At 37.7% G+C, this 15,708-nt stretch overlaps 1 protein-coding gene across 1 annotated transcript in view; it reads left to right on the forward strand.

The window, feature by feature from the left end:
- The first annotated feature begins 2,758 nt into the window (after positions 1-2,758).
- Positions 2,759-15,708, forward strand: part of LOC114512182 (membrane cofactor protein-like) — a 31,979-nt gene continuing 19,029 nt past the window's right edge. Inside the window, exons 1-2 of the mRNA XM_028531080.2 lie at positions 2,759-2,940; positions 3,289-3,388. Of these exons, the coding sequence (XP_028386881.2) occupies positions 2,787-2,940; positions 3,289-3,388 (254 nt within the window). The 5' untranslated portion in view covers positions 2,759-2,786. The remainder of the gene's footprint in view (positions 2,941-3,288; positions 3,389-15,708) is intronic.

Here is a 15,708-nt window from a genome sequence, read left to right on the forward strand (position 1 = left end):
CTTCGTTAAGATTCTTTTGATGGCCCTAGTGGTCCGGTTACCCACATCCTTTGGTAGGAATCTGGAGACGGTGTGCGGTCCTGTAGCAAGTCGGGGAGCAGGCTGACCAGAGCCAAGGGCTGGGGGGATTCGTTTAGTGGGACCGGTAGGAGGCACGGGGCTTGGTCGACCCCGGTGGTAGGGAGCTGGGGTAGAATGCCTATTCGCAGAGCTTCAGGGTTGTGCTGTGACAGATCCAGGATGGTGAGGTCCTGTAGTGCCAGCGGTGAATGTTGCTGGGTAGTGGGCGCTGAGCCTTTTGGGGTACTAGGTGCTGCCGGCTTTTGCCCGGGGCGAAGGTTTATCTCCAGCAAAAGCTTGCAAGTGTTTGGGGACTGAGTCATTAAGGATGGAAAGCCCTCACCTGTGCTGAAGTGAGGGCTTTCTGTTCAGTGCCCGGTGCTTGGGGATGTTAGGGCCCGTGCTGTGACTGTGGAGAGGTTCTGCGCTCTGCTCCCTGGGCGAGGTGAGAGTGTTTGTGGCCAGCTATGTTGGGCTGGGAGAACAGGCATTACCTGGTGTTACGGTTTTCAGAAATGTCCAGGCTAGCGGTGTGGAGTGAGGGCAAGGAAGCTCACTCCTCGCTTTGTTTTGGTGGCTGAAGGCGCATGTTTTGCAGGGTAGTCCTTGAGATCCCTGGGATTTAGAGAGATTGGTAACGCCACGCAGTGCTTTTTGTACATAAAGGCATCATGCTCCTTATTGCCCAAAAATCATACTGGTAATGGTTTGCTGACTGGGTTTGTTTGTTTGTTTGTTTGTTTTGAACTGTGGAGTCACCTTCCTATTCCTGTCCAATATAGACAATACCCTATTCTGTTCTTGAATGTCTTTGGGCAATGTTTTACTTTTTAAAATTAGGTTGGGCCCTATTTAAGGGAAGATCTGAAGAAATCTAAAAAAAAATGGTAATCAAACCTAGTTAGAAATGAGAAACGTAAGAAATGAACAATAAGTAATGGTACTATGGTCACACACACACACACACACACACACAACACAGCTCAAACTAAAAGCTGAAGGCCATCCACTTTTAGGATAGTTACTGAGATTGAATGCATAAATCAAGCAACAGTTACATAATTTAATCACAGACATGCTGTTATGAGATTTCTTTCTTGATGGTTCCAGGAAATTCTAGAATGATGCATTTGTATAGGAACAGAATTATATAGAATTTCTAGCTCATGGTTGTTTTTCTATTATAAGTGTAAATGTCTAGCTCAGGGTATTCAGTAAATGTAATGTTAATAAAATTCACCTCTATACAAATCCTCTTTTTAAAAATGCTGTTAATTACTGGGGCTTTGGGGTTGCTTTTTGCTTTTATCTTGGACAGTTGATTGAGGAACATTCAGATACTAGGTCAGCATAGTGGATATGTTGAAAAACATTTTGTCAGTAGCTCAATTTCAGGGCATGATGGAAATGAAACGTTGGCCTGTGTATATATAGAGAATCTTAGAATTTAGAATATGACACAAAATAAGAGTAATATTTCACGTCTTTAGAGTTCTCTTGACCAGTCTCACACTTTGAAGTAATACCAGTCCAGGGAGTAAGAAACTTGAGGGTTCCTCAGGGATCAAAACGGACCTTTCTCCTTAGGTCCTTAACCTTGTAGGAGAGGCCTCTGCATTCTTTTAGCCCTTTAGGACTTGATGTGTCTCCATCACATTATTTTATGTAATTGTTCTAACACATTTGTTAGGTTTTCAAGTCCACAGATAATTAAAAATAAAAGGAATTGCTGAAATAAAAATGAAACTATGGAGAAAAAACTATCAAAATGAAGCAGAAGTAAAAAAATTCTAAAAGCAGAGCAATACAGTAGCTTTACTGTAGGATATATTGGATTTACAGCTCAAACAGCTACTTCAGGGAGCTTGTGAGGGAACGCAAGATCTACTGATCAGTGAAGGGAGATTATATTATAATTAAAATAATGTGTGAGAAAGCAGGTTTTGTCCACATTGGGCTATTCAAAGTAATAAATTTTAAAATTTAAATGGCATCCGTTCACTTATAAAATGCTCCATTCACTAATATGAAATGAATTTATATATTTTTGAAATACTTGAGCCCATATTTATTTTGATCTATGATCCATAAAATGTTTATTTAATAATCACCTCTTACCACAGCATTTCTTGAGCACTGGGTAGAATTAGCAGAATAAGAAAGCATATGACCTCTAACTTCTGGGAATTTGACTCCTGTGAGGAGACTAAGCCTAAAATAAGTGAAAAATTTGTTTCAAACTGTGGAAAAGTATGTAATCTGGGCAGAGTGCTATATAGTACAGAAGATTTCTTAGAGGAGAAGTGGGTTTTGAAATGAATTTAGGAAAAAAATTGAGAATGATGCAAATATATATATATATTTGCAAAACATTGTGTGTATGTGTATAGTATATATTGTGTATATATATATATATATTTGCAACCCAAAACATTGATTTTTGCTTCTTAAATTTACTGTTGAATGAAAATTCAGCTCATTCCCCAACAAACCAAAAGCCAATAGATTGTTACTTAAAGTGCAGCACATTGTCCACTACTACCACCACTTGGGTAAAAGCAGGGAACAATTATCTAAAATCTTGCTGAAGAGTGTTCCATTTATTCTGTAGTACCTACCTGCTACCAGGCCATAGTCCCTGGTTGGTCAGAGATTAAATATTTTATTTTTATGTTCTTATTTTCCTATTTTTAGGTCGCTGTGGTTTCCCACCAACGTTCGAGTCTATGGACATTAAGGGTTACCCTAGAGCTTCATATGACACTTGGGAGAAAGTATTTTATACTTGTAAACCAGGATACAATTATAAATTATTTTCCCCCTACAACACCTTTTGTGAGCCAAATAATACATGGTACCCTCTTGATGAAGCCTGTACCAGTAAGTAAACAAATCCTTTCTTGTGTGTGTGTGTGTGTGTGTGTGTGTGTGTGTTTGCTGTAGTGTTTATTTATTTTTTTACACAATTTAGGGTCCATTTTCCACTATGGCAATGAAGATTTTCTTATGTGAAACTAGGTTTTTAGATAGCAGTGCAGTTTTTAGGATTTGACAGATCTCCCAGAAATTTTTCTGTAGGCAGTTGGTTGCCGGGGTAAATTTTATATTTTCTTTTATAATAGTTAACTCAAGAAAATAATAGTACATGAATTGAATAGTATAGAATTTTGATAATGATTTAAATTTGTTTTGAAATTTGTATTAAAAAATTAAAAAATTTTCTTTTAGAAAAATTATGTTCAACTCCAAAAGTTGAAAATGGTGGAATAGTTGACCCAAATAAGGCCCTTGAATTCAATACAGAAACTCACTTCTATTGTGATGATGGGTAAGTTGCTCCTTAGAGAAAATATGGTACTACCAATTCCATACTGTTTTTCTTCTCAAGTATTTCCATAAAGTTGATTTTACTTTGCTTTCTGTGTGACAAGTTGTACTTTCACCCAGTCAACTCTTGGGCTTTTTATGGAAACTGAAAAGATATGTATTTAATAGAAAAAAATTTACATCAGAGGAAAGCAAAATTATATAACCCTTGCTATATGTAATAATGAGATTATTGTAAGCATCACAAGTGTAGTAATCACAATGACTTTATCCTTGACAACAAAGTGTACCCCACTCTAAAAAAAGCAAAACAATTCTCAGAGTTGAAGGATGGCTCACAGAAGTGTGTCAGTAAAGTCCTCTAATTCCTTACATATCTTGTGCCTGGTTGTTCTATCTTTTATTGTAAGTGGAATATCGAAGTCATTTAGCTGTTACTGTAGAAATGGTTGTTATGTAGAAATGTGCATTTCTCCTTTCAATTCCATTTGCTTCATATATTTTGATGTCTGTCATTAGGTGTCAGAGTGTTTATAACATATCTGCTTTTCATAAATACCTTTTATTTAATATTTAAGATCTCTTGTATTTGTTTCTTGTAACCATTTTGATTTTAAGTCTAATTTTATCTGATATTAGTATAGCCATCCCCGCTCTTTTTGGGGATAATGTTTACATGGACTATCTTTCTCCATTCATTCACTTTCAACCTGATTTTGTCTTTGGATCTCAAGTGAGTCTTTTGTAGACAATGTATAGTAGGATCACATGTTTTTTGTCCATTCTTTCAACCTCTTTCTTTTGATTAGAGTTTGTCATTTAAATGTAAACTATTGGTAACAAGGAGCATCTTCTGTCTTAGTGCTACTTGTTTTCTATATGCCTGATAGCTTTTTTGTCCACTTCCAACATTAGTGTCTTCTTTTTTAAGTCATGTCATTTTTTTAAAGATTTTATTTTATTTTTTAGAGAGGGGAGGGGGGGAGAGAGAGGGAAACATCAATGTGTGGTTGCCTCTAGTGCGCCCCCTACTGGAAACCTGGCCAGCAACCCAGGCTTGTGGCCTAGACTGGGAATCAAACCAGTGACCCTTGGATTCACAGGCCGGCACTCCACCACTAAGCCACACCAACCAGGGCCTTTTTAGTCATCTTTTTATAATGAAATATTTAAATTCCTTTCTCATTTCCTTTTGTGTATATTCTATGACTATTTTCTTTGTGGTTACCATGGGGATTACATTTAAAATCCTAAAGTTATATCAATCTAAATTAGAACACATAACAACCTAACTAACTCCTTTATAGCTTCATACCCACACCATTTGGTTGTTACCATCACAAAATTTCATCTTTATATACTTTGTGTCCCAAAGCATAAATTAATAGTTCTTTTAAATACATTACTTTTTAACATATAGAAAACAAGATTGGGAGTTAAAAAATAAAGTCACAATAACACTTCACACTAATACTTTTCTTTAAATGTATTATCTCTTAAATTGTGAAGAAAACAAAAATTACAGTTACCAACTATTATTACAAGAATACAAGCTTTTATATTTGTCCATGTATTTATATTTAGTGAGATGTTTAGTTCTTTTTTTGGGTCAAGGTTACTTTCTACTGTCCATTTATTTGACCTTGGAGGACTCCCTTAAGAATGTCTTGAAGGGAAGTTTTAGTGGCCACAGACTCCCTCAGCTTTTGTTTTCCTGGGACTGTCTTATTTTCCCTTCACTTTTGAGGACAATTTGGCTGGATAGAATATTTTTGGTTTTAAAGGGGTTTTTTTTCCCACATTTTAGTGTGGCAGCCCATTGTCTTCTGGGTTCCAAAGTTTCTCATGATCTGCTTATTATCTTATTGAGTATCCCTTGAATGTGATGATTCAGTTTTCTCTTCCTAATTTAAAGATTCTCTCTTTGTCTTTGGTCTTTGAAAGTTTGATTGCAGTAGTCCTTAGATTAGTATCCACAAGAGATTAGTATCCCCTTGTGGATACCAATCCAATTCTCACATATAAAAAGGCATGTTTGTATATAACCTATGGATATCCTCCTGTATACTTCATCTGTAGATTACTTACAATACTTAATATAATGTAAATGCTATGTAAATAGTTGTCATATTGTTTATAAAATAATGACAAGAAAAAATCTGTACTTTTTTTTTAAAGAATATTTTGAATTCTTAGTTGGTTAAATCCATATTTGTGAAATCTGCAGATTTGGAGCATCAACTGCATTATGTCTTAGTGTGGGTCACTTTGAAATCATTTTACCTGGAGGTCATTGAGTTCTTGGATGTTTATATTTATGTCTTTTATCTAATTTGAGGAGTTGCCAGCTATGATCTCTTTATATATATATTTTTCCCATGCTGTCATTCTTCTTATTTTGTGATTCCCACAATGAGTACGTTGGTTCACTTAATAGTATCTCACAGGTCCCTTAGGCTCTGTTAAATTTCCTTCACTCTGTTTTCTTTTTGTTTTTCAGACAGAATAAATTTCATTGTCCTAACTTCATGAGCAGTGATTCTTTTTTCTGCCTGCTCAAATCTGCCTTTAATCCCTCTAGTGATTTTTTCATAGCAGTTATTGTACCTCTGAGGTCCAGAGTTTTTTTCACCTTTTTTAGCTTTTATGTTATCTTACTGATATTTCAATTTTGTTCATACATCATTTTCTTGACTTTCTCTACTTCATTTTGTTCTTTGAGCATCTTTAAGAGAGTTATTTTGAAGTCTTTGTCTAGTAAATTTGCCATCATGCTTTATTAGGGACAGTCTTTTTTTTATGGACCATACATTCCTCTTTTTTGCATGCCTTTTGATTTTGTTTTTGTGGAATACTGCATATTTAAATCTAATAATGTGGTAACTTTAGAAATCAACTCCTTCACTATTCTTAGGCCTTACTGCTTTTTTGTTATTGTTTTTTGTATGTTTGATTGTTGTAGGGTATCTCTGTGCTAAGGATCAGCCTCAGATGTAAACTGAAAGTCTATTCAGGTTGTTTCAGAGCATTTCCATGGGCACATGCACTCAATTTCTAGTATTCCATATACATGCCGTTGTGTTTTAAATATCCCTGTTTTTAATGTCTGTCTCCTGAGAGAGGAAAAGCAAAATATGAAGTAGGGAGAAAAGGATGCAGGATCTCTAAGTTCCCTGAAAATAATTTCAGGTGGGGAGAAAAGGGAATACTAGAAGGGGAGGAGATGCCACAACAATAACTGCCCATCTTTTGGTCCACTTCTTTGTTACCAGAAGCAGTGATCAGAGTGCAGACCCCTGATATTTGTACAACAGGACATTTTTACCCATCAACTTACTTCAACCTGCTTCAAGAACACATACGGGTGCCTGATCCATTGTAGGTAGTGAAGGATATGTAGCTCCTATTTTCCTAAGAGCTGAAATTTATTGAAATTACATTTACTTGTCAGAGTCTTCCCTTGGAAGTTGCAAGCATTTGGTAGACTCCCGAGTTCCAAATAGTTACATCAAGCAGATTCTACCATTGAAATCATTGTCTAGTTGGGTAGATAGAGTCCTAGTGCTACCTACTCTGCCATCTTCTCAGAATTCTCTCTTAACACTAAAATATGGGACGAGGGGAATGAGTGAGCCTTGATGGAAAAGGCAACCCAAACCATCTACAAGCAGTTTCACTATTTTTTAACTTAAGTAAAAAAAAAATGGAACATCCACTTAATAGTTTTAGAGAGACAGCTAAAGCATTTTGAGGGATGTCAAACATTTAAGACATAAATTCTTTTCAAAGAAATGGTAGCCTTATTGACAAACAGAATATATACAAGAATGTCAAAACAAAATAGTAAATAGGAAGTATCAAATAGATATTTATAAATATTGCAATGAGAATTCAGGAGAGAGAACAGTAAATTTAAATAATCGATTTTTTAATTTTTTTAATTGTTATTGTTGTTTAATTACAGTTGGATGCATTTCGCCCCAACTGCTCCACCCACCCAAACCAAATCCCCCTCCCTCCCTTGTTTGCACTTTCCCCTTTGTTTTTGTCCACGTATCCTTCATAGTAGTTCCTGAAAACTCTTCCCCCCATTATCCCCTTCCACTTCCCCTCTGGTTACTGTCAGATTGTTTTTACTTTCAGTGTCTCTGGTTATATTTTTCTTGCTTTTTTCTTTTGTTGATTATGTTCCAGTTAAAGGTGAGATCATATGATATTTGTCCCTCACGACCTGGCTTATTTCACTTAGTATAATGCTCTCTAGTTCCATCAGTGTTGTCCCAAAGGGTAGGAGCTCCTTCTTTCTCTCTGCTGAGTACAATTCCATTATGTAAATGAACCACAGTTTTATAATCCACTCATTTACTGATGGGCACCTAGTTTGCTCCAACACTTGGCTATTGTAAAATGTGCTGCTATGAACATTGGTGTGCATAGATTATTTTGGATCGGTGTTTCAGGGCTCTTAGGATATAGTCCAGCAGTGGAATTGCTGAGTCAAAAGGCAGTTCCATTTTTGGTTTTCTGAGGAAATTCCATACTGTTTTCCACAGTGGATGCACCAGTCTGCATTCCCACCAGCACTGCACTCGGGTTCCCTTTTCTCCACAACCTCTCCAACACTTGTTTGTTGATTTGTTTATGACAGCCATTCTCAAAAGTGTGAGGTAGTATTTCATTGCGGTTTTAATTTGAGTCTCTCTAATGGCTAGTGATGCTGAGCATCTTTTCATATGTCTCTGGGCCCTCTGTATGTCCTTCTTAGAGAAGTGTCTGTTCAAGTCCTTTGCCCACCTTTTAATTGCGTCGTTGTCTTCCTGGAGTGGAGTCTTATGAGTTCTTTATATACTTTGGAGATCAAACCCTTGTCCAAGATATCTTTGGCAAATATGTTTTCCCATATGGTTGGTTCTCTTTTCATTTTAATGCTGTTTTCTTTGGCAATGCAGAAGCTTTTTAATTACATTAGGTTTCATTTGTTTATTCTTTCCTTTATGTCCCTTGCTTTAGGGGACATATCAGTGGAGATGTTGCTGTGTGGAAAGTCTGAGATTTTCCTGCCGATGTTTTCCTTTAGGACTTTTATGGTGCCATGACTTATATTTGTCTTTTATCTACCTTGAATTTATTTTTCTTTATGATATAAGTTGGTGATCAAGTTTCATTTTTTTGCACATAGCTGTCCAGATCTCCCAACACCATTTGTTGAAGAGGTTATTTGTATTCCATTTTATGCTGCTGTCCCCTTTGTCAAATATTAGTTGACCATAGAGACTTGGTTTTATTTCTGGTCTGTCTGTTCTGTTCCATTGGTCTATGTTTTAATGCCAGTACTGGGCTGTTTTGATTACACTGGACTTGTAATACAGTTTGATATCAGGTATTGTGACCCCTCCTACTTTGTTCTTCTTTCTCAAAATTGCTGCAGCCATTCAGGGTCATTTATGGTTCCATATAAATTTTCAAAATGTTTGTTCTATACCTGTGAAATATGTCATTGGTACTTTCATAGGGATTGCATTGAATCTATAAATTGCTTTGGGTAGTATGGACATTTTGATGATGTTAATTCTTCCAATCCATGAGCATGATACATGCTTCCATTTGTTTGTATCTTCCTGAATTTCTTTCTTCAGTGTTGTGTAGTTTTCTGAGTACAGGTCTTTTACATCTCTTGGTTAGGTTTATTGCTACGTACTTTATTTTTCTTGTTGCAGTATCAAATGGGATATTTTTTTCTGATTTCTGTTTCTGATATTTCATTGTTGGTGTACAAAAACGCCTTTGATTTCTGAATACTGACTTTGTATCCCACTGTTTTGCTAAATTCACTTATTGGATCGAGTAGTTTTTTGGTGGAGTCTGTAGGATTTTCTATGTACACTGTCATGTCATCGGCAAACAATTACAGTTTTACTTCCTCCTTTCCAATTTGGAAGCCTTTTATTTATTTTTCTTGTCAGATTTCTGTGACTAGGACTTCCAATACTATGTTGAATAGGAGTGGTGAAAGCAGACATTCATGTTTTGTTCCTGATCTTAGTGGAAAAGCTCTGAATTTTTGCCCATTGAGGATGATGTTGGCTGTAGGTCTCTCATATATGGCCTTTATTATGTTGAGTAACGTTCCCTCTGTTCCCACTTTGGTGAGTGTTTTTATCATAAATGGGTGCTGTACCTTATCAAATGCTTTTTCCACATCTATTGATATGGTCATGTAATTTTTGTGTGATTTGTGAATATTGTATCATCCTTGCATCCCTGGGATGAATCCCACTTGATCATGGTGTATGATCTTTTTAACATATTGCTGGATGTGATTTTCCAATATTTTGTTGAGGATGTTAGCATCTATATTCATGAGCAATATTGGCATGAAGTTTTCTTTCTTTGTTATGTCCCTATATGGTTTTGGGGTTAGGATGATGCTGGCTTCACAAAAAGAGTTTGGGAGTCCTCCATCTTCTTGAATCTTTTAGAATAGTCTGTGAAGGATCGAGGTTAGCTCTTCCTTAAACGCTTTGTAAAATTCTGATGAGAAACCATCCGGTCCAGGGCTTTTGTGTGTCAGAAGCTTTGATTACTGCTTCAATTTCATCTGCTGTTATTGGTCTGTTCAGGCTTTCTGCCTTTTCTACATTGAATTTTGGAAGGTTATATTTTTTCTAGAAATTTGTCCATTTCACTCAGATTTCAAATTTCTTGGCATATAATTCTTTGTGGTAAATTCTTACAATCCTTTGTATTTCTGTGGTATCAGTTGTAATCTCTCCTCTTTCATTTCCAATTGTGTTTATTTGGGTCCTCTCTCTTTTTTTTCCTCAATGAGTCTGCTTAAAGGCTTGTCAATTTTGTTTATCTTTCCAAAGAACTAGCTCCTGGCTTCATTGATCCTTAGAATTGTGCTTTTAGTCTCTATGTCATTGAATTCTGCTCTGATCTTCATTATTTTCTTCCTTCTACTTGCTCTGGGTGGTCTTTGTTATTGTTCCTCAAGGTCTTGTAGGCATATGGTTAGGTTGTTTATTTGAAATGTTCCTATCTTTTGTAGATAGGCCTGTATCACTATGAACTTCCCTCTCAGGACTGCTTTTGCTATGTCCCATAAGTTTTGGATTGTTGTGAGTTCATTTTCATTTTTTTCCAGAAACTTTTTTAATTCTTCCCTAATCTCATTCTTGACCCATTCATTGTTTAATAGCATGCTATTCAATCTCCACGAGTTTCAGTGTTTGGGTTTTTTTTTCTTGGGATTGGTTTCTAGTTTCAGTGCCTTGTGGTCTGAGAAAATGCTTGATATGATTTCAAATTTCTTGAATTTGTTGAGGCTTGTTTTGTGTCCTATCATGTGGTCTGTCTTTGAAAATGTTCCATGGGCATTTGAAAAGAATGTGTATTTTGCTTATTTGGGATGACAGGCTCTATATATGTCAGTTAAGTCCATTTGATCTAGGGCATTGTTCAATGCCACAATATCTGTTTAATATTTTGTTTGGAAGATCTGTCCATTTTTGACAGTGGGGTGTTAAAATCCCCTACTATAATCGTGCTGTGGTCAATATCTTTCTTGAAGTCCTCCAAGATTTTCTTTATGTATTTGGGTGCTCCTATGTTGGGTGCATATATATTTACTATATTTATGTCTTCTTGATGGATTCTTCCCTTGAGTATTATGAAGTGACCTTCTGGGTCTCTTTTTATGGCTCTTTTTTTGAAGTCTATTTTGTTTGATATAAGTATTGCTATTCTGGCTGTTTGTTTGTTTGCTTGGAAAATTTGTTCCTAGCCCTTCACTTTTAGTCTGTGTAGGTCTTTTGTTCTGAGATGGGTCTTTTTTAGGCTACATATGTGTGGGTCATGCTCTCTTATCCATTCAGCTATTCTATGTCTTCTGAGTGGGGCATTTAATCCATTTATGTTTAAGGTTATTATTAATAGGTACTTATTCTTGCCATTTTTTTCAAACCTGTTTTCTTCTCCCTCTCATTGTTTTTCTTCCTGTATTAAAGCGGACTCTTTAGCATCTCTTGCAAAGCTGATTTCCCTAGTTTTCTCTTCCATAGTATATTTTTAATTTTCCATCTTTCACCTTACTTGTGTTCTAATAGCACACTACTCTAGGTCCTGTACTTCCTATTCTTGTTATTTAGACCACATAGATTCTTTCATATGGTTGTTGTTCCATTACTATTGTAAATAGTTGCTGTTCCATCCAGTTATAAATACCACACAGTACCCCTCCCAGATCTTCACTGTTTCCGGAACTTAATTACTGTTGTAGTTAACTCTATTCTCTCACACACTACATGTATTTTCTCTCATTTACTCTCACTTTACCTTATAATCTGACCTCCCACAAGCTCACTACTTTCTAGATCCAACTCACAATTATCCCCCCCCAACAAGAGTCTTATCTTTTTTCTACCCTTTCTGAAAAGTTGCTAGTTGGGTGAAATACCATGGTTAACACTATACATATATAAAGGATTCCATATCTCTTCTCTATGGGTTGGTACTTTAAATACTATAAAATACACTCCCACTGTCTTAAACCATTTTGCCTTCCCCCTCCAAATGATCACAAAAAAAGGCAGGTGGGATCTGTGAACACCAGTATATCTGCTGGAGGAGAAAACCCACAAACAAAGCAACCAGCAACAGATAACAACAGAAGAAGGTGAAGAAGGGAGTGGAAGCCACACTAACGTCAATCCTGGACCAATCTGGAAATACAAATAAATGGTGGAGAAATTACCCAGAACAAACAAGTGAACAACAGTGAGAGAGAAGCCTCAAAACCTCGTACACACAGAATAATCAGCTTCAACACAACCTGTCCACACCTGCACAACAGAATATAAGATGTGGTCGATGGAGTGACCCTCAGATAACCAGCTGGAGGAAAGGACCCACCAAAGACCCAACAGCAATAAAAAATGAAAGACTTACAGAAAACCAACATAAATGACAGCCCAAGACCAGCAAACTCAGGAAATCAAGGGGACTACACCACTGAATCTCACAGGTCTTCTACCATAGAACTTCACATCATAAACCCAGGGATTCAGAACAGATGAATTTGAGAAGCAGAGGCTAACAAGAAGAGTCTCACAAACTTTGGGAAGACAAACAAACAATCCCCAAATGAAAGGAAAGGAGGAAACCTCAGAAAGAATGCTAAATGAAGTAAAGGCAGGTCAACTATCAGATATTGAGTTCAAAGCAGTTGTTTGAAGGAAGCTCAATGAGTTCACAATGAGCTACCAAAACCTACAGGGAAACTACAATAAACTCACTGCAAACTATATCAGCATGAAAAAGGAAATAGAAATTTAAAGGGCCAAGAGGAAATGAGGAATACAATTTCTGAAATGAAGAACACAGCAGAAGTCATCAAAAGCAGGCTAGATGAAGCAGAGGATCGGATCAGCAAGGCGGAGGACAAGGTAGAAAGAAACACAGAGAAAGAGCAAGAAAAGGAAAAGAGACTCAGAAAGAACAGAGAGGGGTTAAGTAAAATGCAAGACAACATGAAACGTAATAATATCTGTATAATAGGGATATCAGAAGGAGAAGAAGAGCAAGGGATAGAAAACCTGTTTGCAAAAGGAGTGATGGAAAACTTCCCTAATTTGATGATAGAAAAAGTCACACAAATCTAAGAATCACAGACTGTTCCAATCAAGAAGAACCCAAAGAGGCCCACTTCAAGACACATCATAACTAAAATGGCAAAATTCCAAGACAAAGAGAGAATCTTAAAGGCAGCAAGGGAAAGACAGGAAGTAACATACAAGGGAGCCCCAATAAGACTAGCAGCTGACTTCTCAACGGAAATCCTCCAAACCAGAAGAGAACGACAAGAAATATTCCAAGTAATGAGAACCAGAGGTCTGCAACCAAGGCTACTTTTACCCAGCAAGGCTCTCAATCAAGATATAAGGCTAAATAAGGAGTTTCCAAGACAAAAGAAGCCTCAAAGACTATACCTTCTCCAAACCACAGATTTTTTTATTTGTTTCATCCAATATGTCTGAGGTATCCCTAGAAAGATATTCTGATTTAAACAATACATGCAGAAGATGGATGCATAGGTAGAAACACTGTGCTTCCTTGCTGAACCAAACTAAGGACAACAAAAATTTAGAAACAAAATAACAACAACAACAAAAAAACAGTACTGAAAGAAAATTGAACTGTATGGAAGTCCAACAACCAAGGAGTTAAAGTAGACACATTCATCCAGATTGGTAGGAGGAGCAGAACCAGGCGGCCAGGTGGAGAGTGGTCACAGCAAAAACAGCAGTGGCTGGTGGACCCTGGGCGAAATACAGTAGCTGGCAGATCCTGGGAGCACAGGCAGTGGCTGTCAGACACAGACAGGCAACAGATTGTGGAGCAGGGCCCAGCGAGCAAAGCAGCTGGTAGACCTGGTGGTACCACATTCATACACAGATAAACCAGGCAAAACTGGGGAGCAAGACAGACTGCACAACCCAGCGTCTCAGCTCCAGGAAATAAAGCCTCAAAACACCAATTGAAAACACCTGTGGAGGTTGAGGTGCCAGGAGAGACTCCCAGCCTCACAGGAGAGTCCACTGGAGAGACCCACAGAGTCCTAGAACATACACAAACCCACCCAGATGGGAATCAGCACCAGAAGGGCCCAATTTGCTTGGGGAAAACAGCAGAAGTGACTGAAATCTGGCAGAGAGTGGAGCAAGTGCCATTGTTCCCTCTCTGAACCCTGCCCCACATACAGCATCACAACACAGTGACTGGGTTGCCCCGCCCAGTGAACACCTACGGCTCTGCCCCTCACTACATAACAGGCATGTCAAGACAAAAAAAGTGGCCCATATGGAAGAACAGATCAAAGCTCCAGAAAAAATACAACTTAGCAATGAAGAGATAGCCAACCTATCAGATGCACAGCTCAAAGCACGGGTGATCAGGATGCTCACAGAATTGGTTGAATTTCATCACAAATAAGATGACAAAATGAAGGCTATACTAAGTGAAATAAAGGAAAATGTACAGGGAACCAATAGCGATGGGAAGGAAACTGGGACTGAAATCAATGGAGTGGACCAGAAGGAAGAAAGAAACAATCAAAAGGAAAAGAATGAAGAAACAAGAGTTCAGAAAAATGAGGAGAGGCTTAGGAACCTCCAGGACATCTTTAAACATTCCCACATCCAAATTATAGGGGTGCCAGAAGGAGAAGAGGAAGAGCAACAAGTGGAAAACTTATTTGAACAAATAATAAAGGAGAACTTCCCCGATCTGGCAAAGAAAATAGACTTCCAGGAAGTCCAGGAAGCTCAGAGAGTCCCAAAGAAGTTGGACCCAAAGAGGAACACTCCAAGGCACATCATAATTACTTTAGCCAAGATTAAGATGAAGGAGAGACTCCTAGAAGCAGCAAGAGATAAGGAGACAGTTGCCTGCGAAGGAGTTCCCATCAGACTGTCAGCTGATTTCTCAAAAGAGACCTTATAGGCAAGGAAGGGCTGGAAAGAAGTATTCCAAGTCATGAAAGGCAAGGACCTACATCCAAGATTGCTCTATCCAGCAAAGCTTTCATTTAGAATGGAAGGGCAGATAAAGTGCTTCTCAGGTGAAGTCAAGTTAAAGGAGTTCATCATCACCAAGCCCTTTTTATATGAAATGTTATAGGTACTTACATAAGGAAAAGAAGATAAAAAAATATGAACAGTAAAATGACAGCAAACTCACAATCATTAACAACCACACTTTAAACCAAAACAAACAAAAAAACAAACTAAGCAAACAAGTAGAACAGGAACAGAACCACAGAAATGGAGATCACATGGAGGGTTAGCAACAGGGGATTGGGAGGAGGAGAGAGGGGGAAAAGGTGCAGAGAATAAGTAGTATAGATGGTAGGTAGAAAATAGACAGGGGCAGGGGGTAAGAATAGTATGGGAAATGTAGAAGCTAAAGAACTTATAAGTATGACACATGGACATGAACCAAAGGGGGGAATGTGGGTGGGAGAGGGTGTGCAGGGTAGAGGGGAGTGAAAGGGAGAAGTGGGACAACTGTCATAGCATAATCAATAAAATACATTTTTAAAAAAAGAATGCATGCAGCCCTTAGCAGGTGGCTCAGTTGGTTAGAGCATCATCCCATACACCAAAAGGCTGTACATTCCATCCCCTGGTGGTGCACACACCTAGGCTGAGGGTTCGATCCCTGGTCAGGACATGTACAAGAGGCAACTGATTTGTGTTTCTCACACTGATGTTTTTTTCTCTCTCTCTCTCTCTCCAATCCCTCTCCCTCTCCTTCCCTCCT

This window comes from Phyllostomus discolor, chromosome 14 (assembly GCF_004126475.2).
Source record: "Phyllostomus discolor isolate MPI-MPIP mPhyDis1 chromosome 14, mPhyDis1.pri.v3, whole genome shotgun sequence".
Taxonomy (NCBI): Eukaryota; Metazoa; Chordata; class Mammalia; order Chiroptera; family Phyllostomidae; genus Phyllostomus; species Phyllostomus discolor.